General features: G+C 40.0%; 2 protein-coding genes across 3 annotated transcripts; both read left to right on the top strand.

Annotated features, from left to right (window-relative positions):
* Window positions 1-3,060: 3,060 nt before the first annotated feature.
* On the top strand, window positions 3,061-9,531 carry LOC106928243 (peptide YY-like). The gene is made up of 4 exons (XM_088014010.1): window positions 3,061-4,433; window positions 4,611-4,791; window positions 4,894-4,983; window positions 9,525-9,531. Exons 1-4 carry the CDS (start codon window positions 4,295-4,297, stop codon window positions 9,529-9,531), a joined length of 417 nt encoding a protein of 138 aa, XP_087870136.1. The 5' UTR covers window positions 3,061-4,294.
* pals2a (protein associated with LIN7 2, MAGUK p55 family member a) lies at window positions 8,207-19,623 on the top strand. 2 transcript variants are annotated; one of them, XM_015004324.2, is made up of 14 exons: window positions 8,207-8,393; window positions 10,744-10,828; window positions 11,591-11,713; window positions 13,351-13,469; window positions 13,800-13,952; window positions 14,539-14,688; window positions 14,865-15,092; window positions 16,428-16,559; window positions 17,108-17,210; window positions 17,307-17,378; window positions 17,471-17,632; window positions 18,041-18,243; window positions 18,324-18,452; window positions 18,558-19,623. In XM_015004324.2, the coding sequence occupies exons 3-14, from the start codon at window positions 11,683-11,685 to the stop codon at window positions 18,732-18,734; spliced, it is 1,659 nt and encodes a 552-aa protein (XP_014859810.2). In that variant the 5' UTR covers window positions 8,207-8,393; window positions 10,744-10,828; window positions 11,591-11,682; the 3' UTR covers window positions 18,735-19,623. The 2 variants fall into 2 exon arrangements, with proteins under 2 accessions (XP_014859810.2, XP_087869813.1); XM_088013687.1 differs by lacking the exon at window positions 10,744-10,828.
* The last annotated feature ends 264 nt before the right edge of the window (window positions 19,624-19,887 follow it).

Below are 19,887 nucleotides of genomic sequence, written 5' to 3' on the forward strand. Positions count from 1 at the left end.
AAACACACACTCTATTTGGTACCAGTGGTGATTCTGACATAAAATGTTGCTCTGGGCTACTTTTAACCCATGGACAATTACAAGTGATTGGTCATTTTACCCAGAAAGCAATGGGCTTCAAGCTTAGCTGTATTGATAAAATGTCTCCCATTTATATCTGTTCTATCTTCATACTGCAGATTCTCACTTCAGTCAAGCTCCAGTCTCTTGTTAGATCAAACAAAATTATTTCTAGTGTTGGTAAAGTTTATACATGATTAAATAACAGAGGATTCATTTTTGAACATTTTCTTATTTTGTCATGCTCTTGCCACATTATGTGACAGATCAACACAAATTAGAGCAACATTATAATAAAGAAACTGCTACAAGATTTTCTTCTATAATAAATTTGTGAAGTATAGCATAGTTATTATACCCCCCCATATGCAACCACCCAATAGCTAAGTTTTTTGGGGGGTGTGTCTCTACCAAGCAAAGACTCATCTGACTGATCTTGAGCTTTATGTTGGGTATCAAGTAAAACTGAGCAACAGATTATGTAAAACATTGAAGTTTTTGATTGATTGTGATGTGACAAAAGGTGATAAAGTTCAAGTTGCATCATTAATTTTGTAAAGCACTGTATAACACATAGCATACTAATATAACCCTATAACCTCCAAGCTAGCCACAGTTACACTTCATTGGCTCATTGTTGGGAGATATGCCTGTGTAAAACTTCCTGCTTGAAAGCTTTTGTGCTACTTAATTTTCAAAAATGAGGTCCGGTGACGTGTTTTTACCACATTCTGTGTTGTGGTATCAGTCCAGGTCACTTTGTCCCCTCTAGAGGGATTTATCTGCATGTTTGCGGCTGTAACTGGTTCTCTAGCCGCAGCTATACGTGTTGTTTCGACTTGCATACTGATAATCACTCTTGACTGTTTGAAGATGCATAAATGTCTGTTTCCATTATTCCTTTGACCTTTATGTTGTCTTCTGGTACTACTGTCTTGCCCCTCTATAACAAATTCTTGGGAATAAAGAAATATCAAATAAGTTTTAACAAGCAACTATTTTTAAATTGCACTGATTTTGTATTTGGAAGTCTATAAACATGGCCATTACTTAAGGTTTATAATTTTTTTGTTTCTGGTTATGCTGCATAATATCAGCTTGTCTCTGGTGAACTTTAAGGAACGCTGAAATATGAAAGACATTTTCCACACAGATTTTGCTGTGTGACATAATGATGTCATTACCCACACAGCCGTTTTACCTACTGTTGTGTGGTCATTAGGAGTCTACTTGTTGATGGAGTAGATTATGAGGAAAGGCGCGATTAGTTATAGCATTCTGCAAGCAGCAGACTATCTCTCCTGCATGAGTTGTTTTTGTATAAAGGTGCAGCATGATGTCCTAAATGGGTCATTTCATGCAACATAAATGAACAGAGCCAACATAAAGTTTTCCATCCCATGCTTGTGTGTATGTGACAACTTAATGTTCTGCAGAGAAAACAGGCTGGATAATGGGCAGCTGTTTTATCACTCTCTCAGTGTGCACCTATTGGGGAATTAATCATTCATCTCCCAGCGCCTCAGGACACTTTCAGGGCTCTGTCGTCCACACTGTTGGGATTCCTGGGCCATTTTAACATCAAGCAAAGTATGCTTTGATCAAAACCAGTCCGTCGTAGCTGTGGCCGTAGGGATTGTTGCCTTTTCAGACAGTGAACCTCCACCACAGTTTAGTCTGTTGCAGCCTTTTATGTTTCAGCTTCATCCTGAAATATGTTTATTTCTAAAAAAGTTATGTAAACTTCAACCAATTTCCATGTTTCTTGTGAAGAAAAGCATCTCTTTGGCGTGATCACGCTTTTCTCTTTAAAAGCGTGATGCTTTTAAAGAGAAAAGCATCTCTTTACCGTGAAACACCATGTTTCGTGGTGTGGCAAAGGTGAATTCAGGGGGATATTCTAGTATTAGTGATAGTTTTCCGCCACACATTATGTTTTGCGCACAGGCCAAAAAGTTTCATATTAATCTGGTCAGACTAGAGCACCTTCAAACTGTTTTTGTGCTTTAAAGGAGCTCATGGTGGTTTTGCCTTTAAATCATTGGGTTGCCAGCTCAATTCCTTTCTCTGCCTGCCTTTATTGCTGGAGTTGGTTGTTTTTGTCAGAATGCCCCAGGCTGCGGCTACAGTAAGCTAGCTTGCCATCATCAGTGTGTGAATGTGTGTGTGAACAGAAAATGTCTGATTTTGTCGCCGGAACAGCGCTGTGTAAGTTTGATTTCATTTGATTTCATTGGATTGAAATGAAATCGCGGCACATGAGATAGTCAAATATATTTTCCACTTGATGTCATCTAACTGAAACTGTCCTCAAAACAAATTGCTTTCGATCAGTTGTGTTAACTTTGTGAGATTCAAAGTGTTTGTTTGTGACGCTTGTGTTTATGTAGTTTGGAGGCTGCCTGTTACTCTTTGGAATACTTTAAAACATTTGACATGTCAAAAACATTTTACACAATTTTGTTAAATTTGATGGTGATGGATGGGATTTAATTTACGTCTGAGGGCTCCTTGATCTTCACTACGCTGTTTGTTCGCTAACGTTCTACGACAAACTACCGAGGCGTTCGTGGAACAGCTGTATTTAAGCTGAGATCGAATACGCCACACATCAGATTTTTATTTAAAAGCAAAGAAAAATCCAACTTTGATGCACAAATACGCTCCTGTTGCTGTTCTGCTGCGTAAAATATGAAAAGAAATTGATATCATTTGTCAAAATGTCATACATTGTATTTGTTGAAAGAACACAGAGGATCTCTCTTGTACCAAACAGCACACTTAGGAGACTCTACATTGTAACCACCTGGTCCATGTTTGTCTGCCAAATGCAGTGAGACAGAGAATGTAAATCAGATGAACAGATTCTCTGCACAGCATGTGTTTATTTTCCAAGGAAAATGATAAATTGTCAAAGAGAAAGACAGCTTTGCGCTACTTAGCTGTTATTTTATTGCTTTCACTGCCAGAATCCAGAGTGACAACTGAACAGGAATAAAAGAAGACACTGAACACCGTGGACACGTTGACAATATGATTGGTTTAATCAACAGAAAATGAAGCTTTTGTTGCTTCTCGCCATCAGAAGGCAACTTGGAAATGATATAAAATTGTTAATACATGGCTATGCATGTTTTTTAAAACATCTCAATATTTATTGAAAAATTTAAGACTAAAAAAGTTTTTTTTTTTTTTTCACTTTTCTACGTTCTGTTCATATAAGACCTGTGCTAAAGTTCATGTCTGTCATAGATAACAGCAGCACTCATCTCCTGTCAAATTTCACTTGAGTGCTCCTCAAAGAAAATAGTTGCCATTAGACTTGTCTTGCCATTTAGAGGGGCTGAGAGCAACTTGTGCTCTCCATCACCTGAAATTAGAAGTTTGTGGGTTTGTCTGATTTTCTGAGCGGTTTTCCTGTTGTTTGGTGTGGTTTGAACCTGCGCAGTCTGGTCTGGATCAGAATTGCCAACCTAAAACAACTATGTGTTAGTGAATAGTGCAGAAAAAGCCCGAGTGCGGCCGTTTCGTGTCCCTGTTGATACAAGAGATGTGCTTATGGCTACAGCTGGACTGCTCGAGTGTGATTATGAGGCGTTACAACGGAAGGAAGATCTGTTTTCATTAGTTTGTTTTATAGAGGAGCTTCTCTGGATGTTTTCTCAGTCAGCTGTAGCATCATCTAACCAGGCACATGCAGCTTTCGAACATCAGCCATGGAAAAAAAGCTTCATATCATTAGCTTTATTCAAGAATATCAAGCAGGATGTGATCATCTAATCTAATTACTGTGAGAATTTCCTTTATAAGAAAATGTGCTGTTTTAACCCCATAATCAATGCATAATAAAGTTAAAATACAAAAAAATAAAAGAAATAAAAAATGAATCCATGATGTAGGGGTCTGTCTGACTTCCATAATTGAATTTCTTACCAGCTGCACAGGACTCGGTGATCTTGCAAAAATATTAATTTGTGGTATTATAAAGCAGAAATAATTAATTACTCACACACAATGAACTTCTAATGTGGCTCATCTGAAATTATTTTAAAAGAAACAATGGGGCAAATGTAGTCCATCACGTCAAACAACTTTTTAATGAACCTAGTGCCGACACCTTTTGTGTTTTCATAATGTAACCGTGCATCTCTATTTTATTTCACTGCTCGGCCATTACAGGTTTAATTAAGCTAATGAGGCAACAGATATTTCTCAGGAGTGGCTTTGAAGGAAAATGAAATCGGCCCCTCTGCCACCCCCTCTCCTCACGCTCCGCGCTCACTATAAAAGACAGGACAACGTTGGGAATCTGCTGCAGGAGCTCGTGAACAAGCAAGGAAACCCACAACGGCACTTTTATCAAACTGTCAAGAGTAAGGAAGTTTTCTGTTTCATCTTAGTCGAAACTTCATTTTTGACAAGAAATCTGGAATACCTTTTGATCTAGAGTGTGTATTCTGTGTTGGTGTAAAAATTTTTTTGCTTAGTAAGCATTTGCTGTTGTTTTTTGTTTTTTTTCTTTTTCTTTTTCCCCCTAAATTTGAACCTAGGACACTCCGACGCTGTGATGTCGCCAACTCTTCTGGCTCTTTGCTTGCTGGTATGTTTCCTCTCTGGCAGAGACGCCTATCCAGTCAAGCCTGCCGGTCCCCGGGAAGGAGCTCCACCTGAGGAGCTTGCCAAGTATTACTCTGCACTGAGACATTATATCAATCTCATTACAAGACAGAGGTAAGTTTTTAAATTTCTTTTATATTTCCTTAAGTGCCTTGAATCACCCGGGTCTATCAAGAAGGTGCTGATGTGATGATTACTTCACTTTTTCATGCACAGGTATGGAAAAAGAGACAACCCAGACACTGTATTTTCTGACCTGTTTGTGAAAGAGAGCTCAGAAACTCTTCCAGGATCCAACTATATAAGGTAAGAATCTAACCGGCTGAATGATCCGCAATTAAGACACAGAGTTTCACAAATAAAAAGCAAGAGATTCAGAGATGCAACGATCAATTGAAAAGAGATCAGAGTCAGTCGAGCTTTCTTAATTGGTTCTGAAAAGTCTGATCTCTTTTGCACTAGAACTTTCATCTTTAGGTTCATAACATACTCCATGCACTGTAATGTACTTTTTTGAGCGGAAACAATTGAAATAAAAGTTAGGGACATACACTTTGAGGCACAAATGCAGCCAAATGTGTTACTTCTTCATTTTCAGTTGTATTCAAAAACCACTGCCTCTATCAAAACACCTGCAGAAGTTGTGTTTCTCCAATATGTGGTCAGAATCGGTCAAACTGTGAATCAGTCGGGCAGACGTAAAATGTATCGTTCAGGAAAAGTCTGACTGGTGCATGTGTAAGATCAAGACTATCAGTGACTGATGAACTTTGTATGTATTCATGTAGATACGAAGGGCTCCCGGGGTGGTGATTCCTCCTGCTTTGTCACGTCCAGAAGATGGTACAATATGTCTGTTACCAACATGGAAGAAACTTGTGTTGTATGAAATAAATTTCATTTGTCAGTCTGTCCGGCTGTGCTCTAATTTATTCGATGATTTTTTGATTGTGGGCAGAGGGGCACTAGTTATCACACACACTTTAAGAGAGGCTTTTTTACCATATAGAGAAAGATGGGATTATTAGCCCTTATGTGACTGCAATTAGTGCACTAAATATATCTTTTTGAATAATATATATGTAAAATAGAGATTTTTCACTGCTTATCTGAAAACTTCAGAAAAAACAAAGCAAGCAGGAAAACACAGTTTGCAGGTAAAAGCTATATAATAATGCATCAAACTTATATAGAGGTTTTTAGGGCCGTCAAAGACTCCCACATGTAATCAAGTGGAGATTACCTTGTGTTTCCTTCGTGTCACATATTATTTAGTCATCTGTGAATTCACTAACAAATTGCAGGTATCAGTTAGTCTGAAAGCGTGACAAAAAAAAAATCAATGGCTGTCAACAATGGTATGGTAATAGCTCCTCTAACTATTTTATTTCCCTTTAATTCAAATATTTTTTGTAGCAACCTATAATCCTGCAACAACATAGACATCCCTCTAACTACCTTTACACATCAAGACAAAACTTGCAACAATTCCTCAACATGCATCAGCTTGGAGTCAAATCATTCATCTTTGCGGTCTCTGAAGTTGCCACATGTCCAGGTTTTCCCATCTTAAAATAATCAGAAATTAAAATCATTTGTAGGTGCAGTCCCTTCAAACATTTTCACATTTTTGTCACATTAGAATGACAAGCTTCAATGTAGTTTTATTTATTTTCCTTTTTATTTGATTAACAAAAAGGAAGCCTGGTCTCTGACAGAGTGTAGTGTTGCAGCTTGTACGGCTTATAATGTCTGCAAATAGGAGATTTAGCTAGATGACAATCCATGTAAATGCCAGATCTAATTGGGGAAATATTAATACAAAACAAAAACAAAGGTAACAAATGTAATTTGTAAATGTAATTAGTGCTAAGTTACCTTAATGTAATGGATGCATTACCTGGGACTGAAGCTGATAATTTCAGGAACCACTGACTAAGCAGAACCTTCATAACAACAACACTGACTGAAATAAAAACCGGTTTATGAAAGTAAATAATAAGACTATTAAAGTTGGTTATCTCTGTTTGGGTGAAATTGATTGCTCCCTCAATCACAGCCTATTTCTACAAAGCTCCTCTTTGGAGCTGCAGTCTCCAGACAAGCTTCTGCCTCAGAGCACTCCACTCACCCTCCAAACTAGTGGCAGCAGTAATCAGCAAAATCCTGGTCGAACTGCATGTCTGCCAACCTTATCAAACACACTACATCTCAGTTCAAAGCTGTAAGTGCGGTTGTTTATAGCATAACAAGAAGCCTTGTTGTGATGACTTGCTGAAGGCTGAGTGTCAGAAGGAGCATAAGATTTTTAAACAGAGTAAAAATTTCAAGGCATCAACTTATAAAGTCTAATGAATTTTAGATTATGTTTGGTATATACAGCATTTTTATATAAACTGAAGGTAACATATTTACTTGATTGTGCTATGAAATGACACTCTGTGCTTGGAAAATACGTAATATCACCCCTTTAAGTGGTGGACTCAGTGTCATTAAGTCGTAGGGTAATAGCAACCCCTTCTGGTAAGTTAAAGCATTGCATTTTCAATGGGTATATTATGCGGAGATTTTGTGCTGTAAATGTCTTTTTTTTTTTTTTTTTTTTTATTGACTTCAAATGAAATGTAAACTGAGACAATTATATACCACGGTCCATCAAATATCCCAGCACCGGGAGCCTGACTGAAAACAGATCAACAGTTTAATCCTTTAGTGACCTGGATAGTGTTACATACTATACAAAAGCATAGAATGTAACACCAGAACAAAAGGCATATAAGGATCTCTCTAAAGAATAAGTGAAATTATATTGCAAGTATTACCATGATCATTCATTACTAATTATGTGCAGCTTGATCTATAATGTAAGGCAGATCTGATGACACCGTATTTAAAAAAAAACAAAATATAAAATGACCATTCTAGAAAACACTTGTAGCCATCTGTAGGTAGATGAGGTGAGGAACCATCTGCCTTATTGTTAGCTCACAGCTCAAAGACCAGCATTAGGGACAGATGAGTGAGCATTTGTTTGTGTACATAGCATGGTACATGGGTAATCATAAGCACACATCTGTGACAAGCAATGGATGTGAAAAGACAATCCAGGTTTTGGAGTACCATATGCTGTCATTCATCTGACATCTTCTTTTCTGGCTATGGTGTGCATAATGGTGTTATGCAAAACTATACTGATCTCAAACCTCACAGGTGATCAAAATAATAAAAAAAAGTGATCTGCCTGCAGTCTATATTCGTCATCTACTGTGAGACACCATCTCAACAGGGAACATGGTGGTGGCAACATCATGCTGTGGGGATGCGTTTATTCTATAAGGTCTGGGAACCTTGGCAATGCTTTTGCAACTGATGAACAGCTAAAGTAATGTTTAAAGGTAACAACAATGAACATCTCCACACACTAGCTTTCAAGTTGAAAGGGAAAAGATGGGATGAGAAAAGTGTCGTTTGTGATATGTAAAACTGAGTTTGTGTAAGTCTCCAGTGGTTGTGGCGGGTTTGAATGGGTTAGATAACTTGAAGCAGCTCTGCGTGACATTCACACAGTGTGTGTGGAGGACAGGCAGCTGAGAGAGAAGGGGGCAGGCACGCTGGACATGAAATCACAAGTTACTGCTGCGTGAGAGATCGGGGATTAATAAATCTGTTCAATAAAGAAAAAAACATGGAGGCGTGACAGGATTACAGCACACTGGGTATGTTATAACCTAACTGAAATTGGTTTGGGCAGCAAGCGTTTCAATGTTGGACATGCTGCTTCTTGTTTAATTAACTCTGAGGCTAATGTGGAGTAACGTTAAAGCGCCCAACTCGCTAGCTCCACAGCACTAGTAAACGGCTAGTTTCGCCTCCCTGATAAACTGCTCTGCTTATGAATAAGCAATAACTTTAAAACACAGCTGCTTTAACTAGCTCGTTTATGTTTAGATATGACACAACAGTTTAGTTAGTCACACTTGGAAGATATTTTACAGCTAGCTAGCAGTTGCTACCTGTTAGCATTGCTAACCTGCATGTGGACTGCAAAATGAAAGAGGGTCGACTCTTTTAAAATGTTACTAAAGAGGACCTGACAGCGCGTAGTTTTACTAATCTAAAGTCAAACTGATAGGAAGTGATTGGAAATTATTATGGAAATGTCAGTTTTCCTGTCAGTTAGCCAAGAGAGGCTACTTATCGTAGTAGCGAAAAACACGTGTAGCTCTGACAGCAGTTCAGTCCGTGGAGCCAGCACAGCTTTTCAACATGTTGACTCCGAGAAGATGGTTTCAACCCAACTTTATCATAATCTCAAATCCTGTACGGTTACTTTATGCAATCAGTGCAAATCACGTGGCATGTTCTAACATTACTCTGTTCTCATAGCTTTAGCTGGATTACAATCCTTCTCAAATACTCTTTAAATCACTCGCATAAAGAAAGGTCTTACATGCGTAACTCACCGACAGAGTTGGGTTTTTTTTTATCACTCAAGTCATTACAGAAAAGAAAATGAAAGGATTCCTTATATTTTAGGTTGCAGTCGACAGATATGGCTTTTTCTGTGGCCCGTGGCGATATTTAATAAAACAGCAGCCAAGGCTAATAATATGCTACTTCACCTGATACATATTTTTTTATTGATATATATTTTTTTCTTTTTATGAATTAGAATGTTTTCAGTTTGGATCAAGACTTTGCTGATTTCCTTTATACGGAGGAAGCATCAACAAATAGAGTGAAGCAGCTGCTTCTTTCTCCTGTAGAAATAATCTAGTGCTTAGATGTTGATGATTGAGACACTTGAGGTGAAAAACTGTTTATGATCGGCTCTGTTTCTCTTGCAGCCCCTAAAGGACAGAATGCAGATATTGTTACCATTTCCCATTATAATTAAGACCTCACACTGAGAAGTGTCAGTCAGTCGTCCTTTGACCGTCTTTTTTGTTTTTCGTTATCTGCCTCAAAACTAAGAACGCTTATAAGTTTCAGTCTTTAAATGCATGAAGCAACAGAAACTTGGTTAACATTTTTTGAGTCAAACAGAAATCAGATAAGGTCATGTTTTTATGCAGTCTTATGCAAAATCTTGTTGTTCCTAGATTTAAAAAAAGATTTTAAGCTTCTACCTCTGCTGAGAAATCAACAGTACATTTATTGTTCATGTTTTCTTTTACATGCTGAAGAAAATGACAGAAATGGAATTGGTTAAAATAAAGTTAGCAGGTCAGATGTCAAAAAGAAAAAAAGCACTCAAATTGGTATTGGCCATGAAAGGTGCGATCTACTGGAACTCTGAGACCTTTTGCCCGTTGAAAACTTGTGGCACATTGAGCTGTGGCTTTTCTCTCTATCACTCCTCCTGCACACACAAACTGGGGGCCATTTGATTGACAGTGCACTGTTATATCACACATTTCACACCTTTACGGTATGCACAGCAGCGCAGTGCTGCCGACAGCCCCGTCTCTGTGTTTATCAGCCTACTATACTCAGTCGAGACTAATATTTAAAAAGGTCTATTTGAAAAAATAAAAGTAACTCTTAGTTGTGAAAGGGAAATGACTTACCAACGGAGAGGCTAATGTGATTTTTGCTTCTTTTATGCTTTGAATCCATTTTTTTTTATGAAATTGAAAATTTAAACAAACAATCCTTAGTATTTGTTTATCCTTCATAGGATAAATAGTAGGACAACATGATCAGCTGTTTGGTTTCCGTAACATCAATGACAAGTCAGGACACGGTTGAATAATAACGTACAGATGCCGTTTGAGGTAACCTGTTTTACCTCAAACGACATCTATGTGCTTCTTTGTAGATAAACAACACAAGCAGTTGACTTTGGAAAGGAAACTCAACTGGCGTTTTACTTTACGTAACAAACTGGTACTATTTAATTTGGTCATTTAGATTGACTTCCACAAAGCGCTCCCTTATACGGATCAGACAACTAAAGGTTATTATCAGTGTAATCGGCTTCTTTAAATATTTAAAAGACCTTTCGGGCACATTTTCAAACAATTGTTGATGCTCAGTGGATTGTTTTACCTCTTTGTGTTAAAGGCATACGCACCAGATGCCTGTTTTTTAGGAAAACCTGAGGTTCGGAAGCAGCCTGCCGCTCTGATGATTTAAACACACTTCATAGGTAAGATCCTGAAATTCATGTCAGAATGGTAAGGCTGCTTTTAGTTCACACCACACATATTAGGAGGCTGTGTGTATTATTCATTGATGGCGCAGAACGTGCAGAACTAAATAGAGTTTAGAAGAGCCACGGCTGCCATCACCTGACATTTCACTACTACCATAGACCGGTTTTGGGAGAATAAATACAAAAAGCCTCTATTGTGAGTGAATTGTACAATCTTTAACCAAAGAGATAATATTCAGTCCTTATTCAGTTGCCATCTTTGCGGAAGAGGATTAGGGCCACTGAAAAAAAACAAAACAGTTCTGACTTTAATCTCAGAAAAGTCAGAATTCAGACTTTCTCAGAATTCTGAGATTAAAGGAATTCTGACTTTTTACTCAGAATTCTGAGATTAAAGTAAGAATTTTTTTTTCTAGCGCCCCTTCCATACATCTTTGTTATTTCCCCAGTTCATAGCAAATCCATGCTAGAGAGATTCACATAAAACCCAAAGGGAGGCATATTTTCTGTGCTCTGCAGTTGTTCTCATTCTCTAGTTCGGGTCTGTGTTAGTCCAACATGTCAGCTCGGTAAGATGCCATTTCCTGAAATTTTTGAAATGAAATTTTTGAAATGAAATTTTATTCGAACATGATACAAATATAAAAATAAAATAGTGCACAGTAACAAGAAGTGTTACTGTGCACACTGGTTTGTATGATGTGGTTACCATAATGTAAACTGTTCTGACTTGTTGGATTTCTGTCGCCCCTTCAGCTCTGCAGTTGCTCTGGTTTTTTTAAACGGGCATTTGGACGGCTGCCGAGCGTGTTCAGAGTTTGATCATCCTGAGCTCAAGAATAATCAACATGACCGTGGCCAATGCAAAGTCTGGCTCAGGTAAGCCACAGAGGACAGTAAACTAAGATGGCTGCTTCTGATTTCGAATCATTAACGATTTTGCTATTTTTTTATGTCCTGTTGCTGCTTGTGAATTTCACGTTGTCAACTAAAAAGTCGATGTTGCATTATCAAAACAAATGTTTTGAAGTACCGTATTTTCCGCACTATAAGACGCACCTAAAAACCTTCAATTTCCTCAAAAGCCGACAGTGCGCCTTATAATCCGGTGCGCCTTATATATGGACCAATATTGAGCCACAACAGGTCCAGCAACGGACCTTACCACAGGGGCCGCGTTTCATTGGCTAATGCCCATTTTAGGTCACAGTGCAGCTACCACGTGCGTGACCGTCTCACAAACACAAGCTACAGTAGTAAACATATGCTAATGTACATTGTGGACCATCAAAACCATGAATGCCGACTTACCCAGCCTTGCAAGAACAATAGGCATCAGTGATCTTGTCCACAGCTATATTTATGCTGAGGGTGTGAGGATCTGCTGTTTTCCTCATCTATCGGTAGCTTTTAGCTGTGACGCGCACAATGTTGGAGGCATCCAGTGGCTCAAACACCTTGATGTCGTCCAAAAAAGATGACATGAACTTGTTGGTTCCCCTGTCCATTGTCGTGGCTGATATGTTGTGAAAATCCGGCAGAAATGCTACGCTAATTAACTCAGATCGAAATGAAAGACGTCATGTTTACACAGACATGCAGTAGGCTGCTTACGTAGTTGGTCCACTACGGTAAGCAGCCGCCAACTTCTTTTTCCCCGTAGAAGAAGTAGTGCGCGGTGCATGCTGGGATAGTTGTCAGAACACTGGTTTGTTAATAAAGTTTGATAATACATTTAAAGGGGGGGAGGGGCAGGGGAAGAGAGACAGAGACTGCAGCGGCAGCGTGTCGGTTGGTCTGTGTTACCCAGAAAGCAGTTGGGCATAATATCGCAACACCAACACCGTGAGTGAAACAACGACTGGGCCAGCCTACTATATAAAGTACTCGGGGACCATTTCTTTATTAATGTGGATGTGTAATAATAGAGTATGAAGCGTCTATTCTATGCGCCTTATAATGCGGTGCGCCTAATGTATGAAAAAAGTCCTAAAATAGGCCATTCATTGAAGTTGCGCCTTATAATCCGGTGCGCCTTATAGTGCGGAAAATACGGTAATTAAAAGCCTTTACTAAATCAAACACCATCATTCATCAGAATGTCTGTTTTATCTGCTTATCTAAGGTGGAAGAAAACACCTGTGTATTCTTGTATGTCTGTGTAGGGAAACGCTGAAAGAAATTTTTAGCCATCTTCCGTGAGCTAAAAATAATAATAATAATAAAAAAGCAAAAATCTTTGATTATTTTGTGGCTTTATAGCTCTTCGGACCAATCTTGTTGAACTATGTGAATCTGTGTTGATGCGGTTGACGCTTTTAAGCTTACTTCTGTCAGCTTGTTTGTACCTTGAGAGTTTTTCACTGCAGTTATTTTCCGGTAGATGTAACAATCAGCTCCGATTTTTACTTTCACAAATGCAAATCATGCCACTTCAAGCCAACATCCAGTTGTCTGCTGGTCATGGTCTTTCGTTTGGCCAAGCTTGTGTCTGAGGCATCGTTGTTCTTCTCCAGCCATGCAGCAGGTTCTTGACAACCTCAAAGACATGCCATCAGGAACTGGAGCCAAAGATATTGACCTCATCTTCCTCAAAGGAATCATGGAGAGCCCCATCGTCCGTTCTCTCGCTAAGGTGAAGCAGCAAACCTCCCATTAGTACTACTTTGCGTTCTTGCTTAGCAAAAGCAAATTCTAACGTTGTAGAGGAGAGGAATTTCCAAGATCATAGTTTGTGTTGAGGGTTTGACAGGTCTAGCTTTTGAAAGATTGGTGATTGACCAGAAAATTGAAATCGGTGCAGCCCTAGTTTTATATGCAGGTGATAGAAAAAAGTGTTAAGAGTAAAAAAAAAATGTAATGTTTTAACTGATCTGTACTCTTAAACTGACTAAAACAAAGAGAAGATGCAATAACCTGAAATACAATGGAGTTCAGTCGTTTTTCTGCCGCTTTGTGGATTCAGGCCCACGAGCGCCTTGAGGAAGTGAAGCTAGAAGCTGTGGGGGACGACAACGTTCAGCTGCTCACAGAGATCTCGGACTCCCTCAACAACCTCGAAGAACAAGATCCTGCTGCAGCTGAGCTCGCCAGAATCCTCCAAGAGCCTCACTTTAAGGTATTAACACTGTAATCCCTCGTTCGTTGAAGGTTTATTGGACCAGGAAGGATGGCAAAGCTTTTTTTTTTTAACTTGTGAAAGAATGACATTTTGAGCCTTTTTTTTTTTTTTTTTCAATTTTTCCCTTAGTCTGCTAGATACATGACAGCACAAGTTATCATGTTGAGTCTCTGGGTCAGCATTAGAGGCTAAAATTAACTTTAGGCAGCATTATATAGGTAGAGTGACAGCGCATGTCTGTGGCTCTTAGTTTATATTGAAATAAAATCCTCAGAAAACAATTCTTGTTGGGTTTGTGTGAACACTAGAAAGCACGTTTGAGTTGGTTTTAATGGTGGAGGAAACAAGGTACAAGAGGGAAGGGCTTTCATCATTAATCCTGTAAAATGGCTGCTATAAATGATGCTGGCTTTATTTTATTGCTGTAAGGGCAGCAATAATGGTGAGTCATGTTCTCCAAGTCATCAGTCAGCGCCGATATAAACAAAGCAAAATAGTTTGAGTCATTCTTTAGAAACAGTTTTGCTAAATTGATGTTGCAGTGATTTTTTTATTTTTATTTTTCCCTATCTTCCCGTTTCAGTCTTTAATCGAAGCTCATGACAAGGTGGCTGCGAAGTCCTATGAAATGCCTAACGACATGGAAAACAGCAATTCCCTCTCTCCGAGTTCCCTAATGCCCGCCGACGCTGTGAGGGTGATTGGCATCCAGAAAAAGACCGGGGAGCCTTTGGTAAGCACCCGCGTCTCTACAGAGGAGGACATGCAGCGCTGCTTATTCCCTTTAAAATCCATCCACGTTTTCCCATCTAACGTGACTCAGTTCAGCGTTTTAATTCGACTTGGTCAAAGTTGTTTCGTAGCAAGAGGCCGTGTCACTCTCAGCGACCCACTCGTTCTCTCCTTCAGGGAGTGACGTTCCGCGCGGTGAACGGGGAGATGGTGGTCACGCGGATCCTGCACGGCAGCTCCATCGACAGGCAGGGGATGCTGCACACGGGCGACGTCATCCGGGAGGTCAACGGTCAGGAAGTGGGCAGTAACCCCGAGGAACTCCAGGAGCTGCTGAGAAACTGCAGCGGCAGCGTCACGCTCAAGGTCCTGCCGAGCTACAGAGACGCACTGGCGCCCCCGCAGGTGAGGCGAAGGCAGCGTCACCAGCAGGTCAAATTCCACACAGTCCTAACGAATGACGTGTTCCTCGACGTACAGCTAGTCCAGACACAGGGACTCTCACTCGGGATGCGATGGATTTTTCCTGAACCTGTCGAGGACTGGGTGGGAGCAGCCTGACTGGCTGTTCGCAGAATGCCAGGCGTTTGAAAACCGAGTCCACGAGGAACTATTAATAACACCCTGCACTCTAAGTAGGACACGTACCACTCTGTCCACTGGAACACCCTGCTGGTCCTTACTGTAACAGGCACACACAGCAGGCTGACACTGGCAGAGTGTAACGTAAGGTTATGTCACACACTGACATCTCTGCCAAATGGGACCAATTATTCCCTCTTTTCTACTGTTTTTTAATGTCCTTGTTAGCTTTCAGTTATGCTAACAGAATAAATCATTCAATGCTCATTCTGATATATTTTAAGCTCCCCACAGGTTTCAGCTTTACTTTTATCACTGCAGGCCCACTCCACTGTTAACCATGTCAGTTTTCATAATTCAACAATAAGAAAGGGAGTGAAGAAATTACATCTATGGGACTGTTCTGAGGTAAATGTCACGGCCAAGAGTCATCAGCTGTCAACACATGGTGGTTGTAGGGTTGGACAATACATTCATAACACTACATGTCATGATAGACACGTGATCAACATCAGCAGGTAATATATCTCGTAGAATATTCATTATATAGAATAAACTCTGATCCAGACCCACATGGGATTCTGGGGGATGTAGGCTCAACCTCTCACGGCCAGCTAAGCAAAGTGAATGGTATCAACTAACTCACTCTTTACCTCGTAACAACCTGCTGGGTAACGACCCGTTTCAAATTCCCCTTTTACCTCGGAACAACTTGTTGAGTAACTTTGCTTCCGTGTCTCATAACTCCTGGAAAAAAAAACAACAATGTAGAGGGAAATCTGTGAATAAAACAGAAACGGTCACACCGCCAGTTTGGCAGCAACTGCTTTCTACTCTACTGGAAAATCCTGAAGCAGAAGGTCCAACCTGTGCTTAGCGAGATTAAGCACAAACACAGCTGGGTTATGCAGATCCGACACATCACCCACCGGTTCACCTTTGAATGCCTTAAGAACAAAATGAAGGTTTTCAAATGGAGTAGTTCAGATTCAACCTGTTTTAGATGCTGCAGCATGCCCTTAAATGTGCTCAGAACTTCACCAAAATGATTCCACACCAATGTAAAATATTTAAAGGCATTTTTAAAGAGAATTTTATACATTTAAGTTTTTGTTGTTTTTTTTTGCACTGAATTTTAACTTAATTCTTAAATTGTAGGTTTATTTGAAGCCATACTTCAGCTACAACCCAACTACAGATAACCTGATCCCTTGTAAAGAGGCAGGTCTGGCCTTTGCCAAAGGAGACATACTTCATGTTGTCAACAAGGATGACCCCAACTGGTGGCAGGTGAGTCAACAACGCCAAGAAATACTCAAATACTATGTTCAGATTTGCACAGGCCTGGTTTATTTCATCTTTTGTTTTTTTCTGTGTTCTGCCTTGATGTTTGGAGTAGGGCTGCAAAATACTAAGAAATCATGTGATTTCAATACTATTACTTTTGCTTTTGAGCAAGGTTTAAGAAATTATCTCCTTGTATATCTGCATTAGTTTTCACATGCATGTCCGATTAACTGACCTTAAAATGTTTTAGATTCATCTTATCTAATTTATTCTGGTATCATTTACAAATAAACAATTCATTCCTAAAGAGGTCAAGGCCTTTTATAAAAACATTTCCACAACTTTACTGTGTACAGAAGCAACATTATAGATTTAATACAATCTCAGTCTCCATTTTAAAGGACCAAAAGTGAATAGGGCCACCAGGTGCTGGCATATATAAGAGATTGTAGTTGAGATTCAGTTAAATGTATTTTTTTTTTCTTTTCCTGAGTGCCACATTTAAGAGATCCGCCTCATTTCTTTTCTCAACTGTTTTAATTCCGACAAAGGCACGCAAAGTTGTTGGTGGAGCGACTGGCCTGATTCCCAGTCAGTGCTTGGAGGAGAAGAGAAAAGCTTTTGTGAGGCGAGACTGGGGCACTGCTGGTACAGGTCAGCACACGTCACGTCCCCAGTTTCCCAACAAACCAGACACCATTGTTGAGTCTCTCTGACAGCTGCGCTTTGGCTCTGCCGTTTGTGTTTCAGGGATGCTCTGTGGGATTCTGAGTTCAAAGAAAAAGAAGAAAAAAATGATGTACCTCACTTCTAAGAACGCAGGTGTGTGTCACCAAATGTGCTTCACTGTGTTTTCGTCGAAATGCATCTGAGACGATGCAGTTCTCATTCAGTGTGTGCATTGCCTTGAGCAGAGTTTGACCGTTATGAGCTTCAGATCTACGAGGAAGTGGCCAGGATGCCTCCGTTTCGAAGGAAAACGCTGGTTCTGATCGGCGCTCAGGGGGTCGGAAGGAGGAGCCTGAAGAACCGCCTTGTTGTTATGAATCCTCTGAGATATGGAGCCACCGTCCCCTGTGAGTGTGTCAGAAAAACCTGGACATTTACAGAAATCATCTACAGTGTGTTGCCGATATTAATAGACATTGAACGTCTCCACCGACAAATTTAGAAACAAAAACTCTGAAAGTGTTTCAGTTCCCCTGAGTCAGTCGTTTCTAGAGATTGTTGTTCCAGATGCAGATCATGTTGTTTGTCCCAACCTGCACTACACAAATACACACTTTTGTTTTTTTGTCCATTATTCTTTTCAAAATAGCTTAGATTTTTTTAAATTGGTATCACATAAATGCATGCCAAACTTTTCAGATTTTTCTTTTCCTTTTCACCTCATTTATGTTCTTTTTTGTTTTGGTCTCTCACATCTCACATGCTTCTTCAAGGCACTATGTGTGACCGTTTTCCCTGACTTTTTCTGGCTTTAGTTACGTCCCGCCACCCCAGAGAAGAGGAGAAAGACGGGCAGAACTACTGTTTCGTGACTCGGGAGGAGATGGAGCGTGACATCAAGGGGAGCCGGTACCTGGAGCACGGCGAGTACGACGGGAACCTCTACGGCACCAAGATCGACTCCATCCACGAGGTGGTGCAGGCCGGCCGCACGTGCATCCTGGACGTGAACCCCCAGGTAAAATCTCATCAGCACCTTCCGCGTACGGAGCCGTTTTGCCCTGAAGCTTTGGTCGTGACGTCACAGTTTATGCACAGGCCCTGAAGGTGTTGAAGACTGCAGAGTTCATGCCGTTCGTGGTGTTCATCGCTGCTCCTGAGCTGGACACACTAAGAGACATGCACAAAGCCGTGGTCGATGCCGGCCTCACCACCAAAATCCTCACGGTAATCCTGAGAAATTCATGTTCGCGCATCGCGAGTTGATCGTTGGTGCTGTTGAGCGGCAGCTGCTGCCGTCAGAGTGTAATGGGACTCCCGCTTCTATTGCAGGAGAACGACTTAAAGAAGACGGTAGATGAGAGCGCCAGGATCCGCCGGGCGTACAGCCACTACTTTGACCTGACTATAGTCAATGACAATCTGGACAAGGCGTTCGACAAGCTGCAAGACGCCGTGGAGCGATTATTTGTCGAGCCGCAGTGGGTTCCAGTCAGCTGGGTGTATTGAAGCTCCTCCTACTGGACCTGCTGTCCGAGCTGCCGGGCCTGGGATTAAATGCGGTTTTTAACACTCTGCTGCACACAGGAAGAATGGGACGTCAACCTCGTCGGTACAAACTGCATCCGTCACCTTAATCTAAATTGCCAATTTTCTTTTCCAACACACTATGCAACTGTCCAAAAAAAACCCAAAAAAACAGGAAGTGTACTTATTTAGTGGGAAATATGTTTTTGGTTTTTTAAAAGAGTATTTCTATTTAAAAGAATGAGGCTTTTCTGTCAGATTGCTTTTAAATCAGCTGTCAGTTTGTCGAATTTCACATCTTGTAAGGGTACGTTTTATTTATTCTCCTAAAACGAGGGCTCTGTCAAAGAAAAGGTTGTGATACCTCAGTGTTAAGTTTACAGTGTATGTGTCCACTGCTTCGAGTCATTGTCACTACAAACTTAGTCATTCATCATGTTTCTAATATCTTCTTACTGCTCAAATGTATTCCCCCACATTATTTTAGTTGGGTGTTTTCTCTGAAAACTGTTCCTCCGGTCACTGTTTGAAGTTGCACAGAAAGCAAAGCAATACTGTAGTGCTTACCCAGTGTTCACTGAAGCACAAAAGCCATTCTGATAATAATGCTAACTGTTAAACAGGTAGAGTATTTAAGTTTTTAGACTGTTAATCCAGTGGATTTGGTGCTGTGTTTGTGTTTAAAAAAAAAAATTTACCCAGGACCGTTGAAGAGGGTACTTCATCTCAGTAAACTATCCCTTTAGATGTGATGATGCTAAAACTTAACAGTTTTAAATAATGTTCATATTTACGTATTAAAGGTATATTTTACAAGATTTCAGATGAGATGTATTTTCAGATGTTTAATAAAATAACTGGTGTTTTCTAATGATCTGCTTCGTATCTTTTCCAGTAAAAATCCCCTCCTGTAAGCAAACATTCAGTTTTAGGAATTTCTCCATAAATATTCAACAATATTGCTGTGTTCCTTGACCTTAACGATGCTGTTCACAAAATTTCTCCAACAAACCTCTGAGGCCTTCATAGACCAGCTGGATCTTTACTGAGCATAAAATTTCTCATGCACTCAGTTATCAAATTAAATGATTTCACTGGATCTTATTTAGTGGTATCAGAAAGAATGGAGCTGACC

This window comes from Poecilia mexicana, unplaced genomic scaffold (genome assembly GCF_051168715.1).
Source record: "Poecilia mexicana isolate PSO_F unplaced genomic scaffold, ASM5116871v1 scaffold_16, whole genome shotgun sequence".
In the NCBI taxonomy this organism is placed as follows: Eukaryota; Metazoa; Chordata; class Actinopteri; order Cyprinodontiformes; family Poeciliidae; genus Poecilia; species Poecilia mexicana.